The sequence below is a fragment of the Blennius ocellaris genome (genome assembly GCF_963422515.1).
Source record: "Blennius ocellaris genome assembly, chromosome: 13".
Taxonomy (NCBI): domain Eukaryota; kingdom Metazoa; phylum Chordata; class Actinopteri; order Blenniiformes; family Blenniidae; genus Blennius; species Blennius ocellaris.
This window is the reverse complement of record NC_137662.1, coordinates 8,161,954-8,165,912: the sequence shown is the minus strand read 5'-3', so window position 1 is coordinate 8,165,912 and position 3,959 is coordinate 8,161,954. Positions and strand designations below refer to the sequence as shown.

Below are 3,959 nucleotides of genomic sequence, written 5' to 3'. Positions count from 1 at the left end.
CGAGCTGCCCACACACCCAATACAATGCCTCGAGTAAACAAGGCAGCCATTTTAATACAAATCTCAACCAAACAAGTTTGTACTTTTCCACTCCAATATAAAGAAATCCTCACGCGGAAAGTCTTTCAAACATTTTATTAAAAACAATCCAAACAAACAAGTAAGAAACTGTACAATCTATGACATAGAATTTAAACCTTTAAAAGAAATCATAATGTTCAAATGCAACTCAAGTCAGGCACTTTTTAAAAACAGCACAGTTCTTTGTGGCGTACAGATTGGGTCGAGGCTTTACACAAACATAAATAAAAAGATGGTACTGGCAGTGCCCACTATTATGTCAAACAAACAAGCATTTTAATTGTTCCTTTACAATCCACTTCTCGAGTAAAAAGACAAAAAAAAGGGCACACTCCCACTGCAAAAACAAGCAAGTTCATCCAAAATAGGCGATGTGTCGTCTTCATTCATCCTGCTGCTTTACATGTTCACCATCTCTCTTTGCTGGAAGTGAAGAAAATGGAGCACGTTAACTTTGATCTGGCATGTGAAAAAAAAGGAATAAAAACACAGGGAAGAGGAAGTTCATGTCACCTGAGCTTTGTTGTACCGCTGATCCTGACGTCTTTTGGCAAAGATCTACACACAAAGAAAAGACAGTCAGACCGACTTTACTGCGAAAGAAAAACTGCACAGTCAAACCTATGGAGAGGTGTGAAACTCACCAGGAGGAGCACGCCGGCGACCACCGCCAAGACAACCACCACGATGACGGCGATGATCCCGCCAGTCAGGTTCTTCATGGTGAAAGTGGGGGCCTCCTCGTCCACGTAGTACACCAGGATGTTCTCCATCTCCAGGTTCTTGCCGCCAACATTGGGCGCAAACTTCTCCTGGTTCTTGAAAAGAGGCAGCACCTTCACCTGCGCGGACCCAAAAATTAAAAGAGAAGTCATTTAAAAAAAAACAAAAAACAAAAAAGGAAAACTCGTTTCAGGGCAGAAATTGGAGAAAAAGCTTCAACGTACATCCTTCTCCATGTAATAGGCCATCTGGGTCAGGTCATTTGTGCGATCTCCTTTTGGCTTCTTGACGTCGACAACAATCATACGAGAATCGGCGTCGTACTGCAGAATGAAGACCAGGGGGGCTTATTTAAAGTTCCTACAACCAATATCATTATTGCTCAATCCTGCCGGTTCCCTTACTCACCTCCACCTCCTCCACCAGCGCCCTGTTGAAGTTCTTGTAACGCTTGTTGATGGCGTCCGCAATGGCACTGCAACGAAGACGTGGCTGTGAGACGCTAATCTCCAAACGTGCTCGTGATCATTTGGATGGAAAACATTTTAAAGACTCCCTTACCTCTTCAGATTAGCAGCATTCACTGTACCGTTGACTTTTTTGTGCGTCAGCTGAAGACGGACCCAGCTAATGAGGAAGGACAACAATCAGACACCGACGCGCCAAAGAGTTTCACCCAATGCGCGGCTCTCTCTACGATATACTCACAAGGTCTCCACCAGCTTCTCGCACTTCAGGTTTTTGTCTCCCTTGTCGGTACGGCGGACGCCGGCGCTGTTGACGCACCAGCACTCCTCGGTGTTGTTGCACTGCTTGGCCTTGAACTTGCCGTCGGCCTCGCACACCGGGTCGTAGATGCCGTCGTTGTCAACGAAGGCCGTCTCCACCGGCTTCCCTCCCGTGCGAGTGTCCAGGCCCTTCTTGGCTCGGTACATCTCGGCCTTCATCAGGAAGCACTTGGGGATCACTGTGGGAGGGGCAGAAGCAGTGAGGACACAAGGCCACACACACACACACACAATGTGGGCAAAAATGCATTTTCCGATATTTAAAGAGCGTATCTTTGCTTACGTTTTGAGCAATCCAGCCTTTGTTTCTCATTGCTGCCAACCAAAATTTCACAGACACACGGGGTTCCATCACAGGTGGCCCATTTCATGGTTTCACATGAACCTACAGAAAAAAAGAAAAGAAATAAAAGACTATTCAACACTTCTGAGCACAGACCGTTTTAACTTAATTCACAATAAATCATTAAACAGCACAACACTTTCATTAGATCTACTCTGTTGCTTGGAGTCATATCTCTCGCTCTCTAAACGAGGTTTACCTAAACCTGCCTGGGCGTTGGTTCCTCCAAACACACAGGTCCCTAAAGAGCAGAGCAGATCCTCCCAACCCCCACCCAACACCACCTGCCTGCTGCCTCACAAATAAAGGAAAGAAAAAAAGAAAAAAAAAACACACCTGTTGCAGGTAACTAATCATACAAGAACTAAACAATCGCTTTTAACTTATACATATACGCAAATATTGACTGAAACTCGACATGTTGCGGCTTAATTCCGACGTTTAAGCTTAATAAAATCCTAAATAATCAAATACTCACAGGGTTGAGCTGAAGCCCCCGCTGCAAACGCAGCAAGCACGATAAGAATCCACATCTTCATGATTGGGAAGAAGGAAAAAAAAACCCAAAAAAACAACAACCAAAAAGCTTTCCACTGGTGTGTGTCGTCCTCGGAGGGTAAAGATGGGAGTGTGAGGCTGAAGACGCTCGACGGTCGCAGTAAAAACCGGACGCTCAGGTACGCAGGTGTGTCCCGGTCGAACCCGTTTGGAGGGAAGCGCAGTCGAGAGCGCGCACGCACAAAAAGAAGCAGAAAAAAGGAAAAGGCACGAGCACCAGCTGAAGTTGCGTCCTCGTGCACAGGTGAGTTATTTGTAGTCCGCTCGGGTGTTGTTATCCAACTGACAGGTAGAGGGCTCAACCAGGCCATTTATAATTTCGGGGCCCTCGTGACGTCAGGGGTGGGGGCGGGGTTAGACGGCCGCACCTTGTTTCCGGTGTGACCTTATTTGTCTGTCAGTCTCAGTTGACAGGTTCTTTTCATCTCTGGATGAGTTTCTGTTGCTCTCCATCAGCTCCCTGTTGTGGCTTCGACTGAAACAACAATCGAAATCAATCAGATTCAACCTTTGTCTTGATGTTTATTCTTAGAATACGTCTATATTATAGCTCTACCTTAAAAAAAGACATGTGTGCCTTGCTTCAAGAAGTGTTTTTGTCACAATGTATGGCGACATATATTTGTAACATCCTCAAAGAGTATTTGAGGGTGAAGCCACACCGCGATGTTTGCACACTCTTATCACCGAAAGCCAGCTGTCTTAAATCAAAGCACACATGATGTGGTTTTTCTTCATTAACTATAATGACTTCATATTAATACTTACAACACATACCACACCCCAGAGTGTTGCGATAGATTGTATTAGATATTAAGTCTGTGTAATGCACGTCTCATTTGTACATTGTATACAGTATATATATTTTATTCTCCAAAAATCTGAAAATAATATTCTATAAGAGCAAAGAAGGCAAAATATACCACCAGCAGCAACAGAACGTGTCTTCATGTTAAGCATAATACTTTCATTGAGTAATATATGATAGTTTCCGGTGCATAATTATTCGTTTGGAAATAGGAAGAAATGCAAGAATTGTAAAATATGTTTCCTTGTGTGACGAAGGATTAACCCATAATTATGAATTACGGGAAAGTATCATTTACTCTCAGTGCAATATGTTTTTTCAAGAAGTTATTGAACTTTATCAGTCATAAAAATAGACAGAAATACAACATGAAATAAAAAGACAAATAAAGAAACAAAGAGACATGAATTAACCTAAAAACATAAATAAACACTAAGGTACTATTTCAGAACAAGTATGTGTCACAATACAAATAAAAACAAATACCACTCTCGTATATCATTTAGTTTAATTACTTTTATTATCAATAAGATGTATAAATGTAATCCGGAGGGATTATTACTTTCCCATCAGAAATGATACAACATTCGCACAAAATGCTATGTTATTCCGGAAAATGTAGCAAATCCTGTCACTGACTAGAAATTGAGAAATACCT

General features: G+C 42.6%; 1 protein-coding gene across 1 annotated transcript; it reads right to left on the bottom strand.

The window, feature by feature from the left end:
- Window positions 1-120: 120 nt before the first annotated feature.
- epcam (epithelial cell adhesion molecule) lies at window positions 121-2,764 on the bottom strand. The gene is made up of 9 exons (XM_080507788.1): window positions 2,414-2,764; window positions 1,876-1,977; window positions 1,513-1,771; window positions 1,366-1,431; window positions 1,213-1,279; window positions 1,029-1,127; window positions 726-923; window positions 595-639; window positions 121-504 (listed from the first exon to the last, which is right to left on the bottom strand). The coding sequence occupies exons 1-9, from the start codon at window positions 2,472-2,474 to the stop codon at window positions 481-483; spliced, it is 921 nt and encodes a 306-aa protein (XP_080363914.1). The 5' UTR covers window positions 2,475-2,764; the 3' UTR covers window positions 121-480.
- Window positions 2,765-3,959: the final 1,195 nt, after the last annotated feature.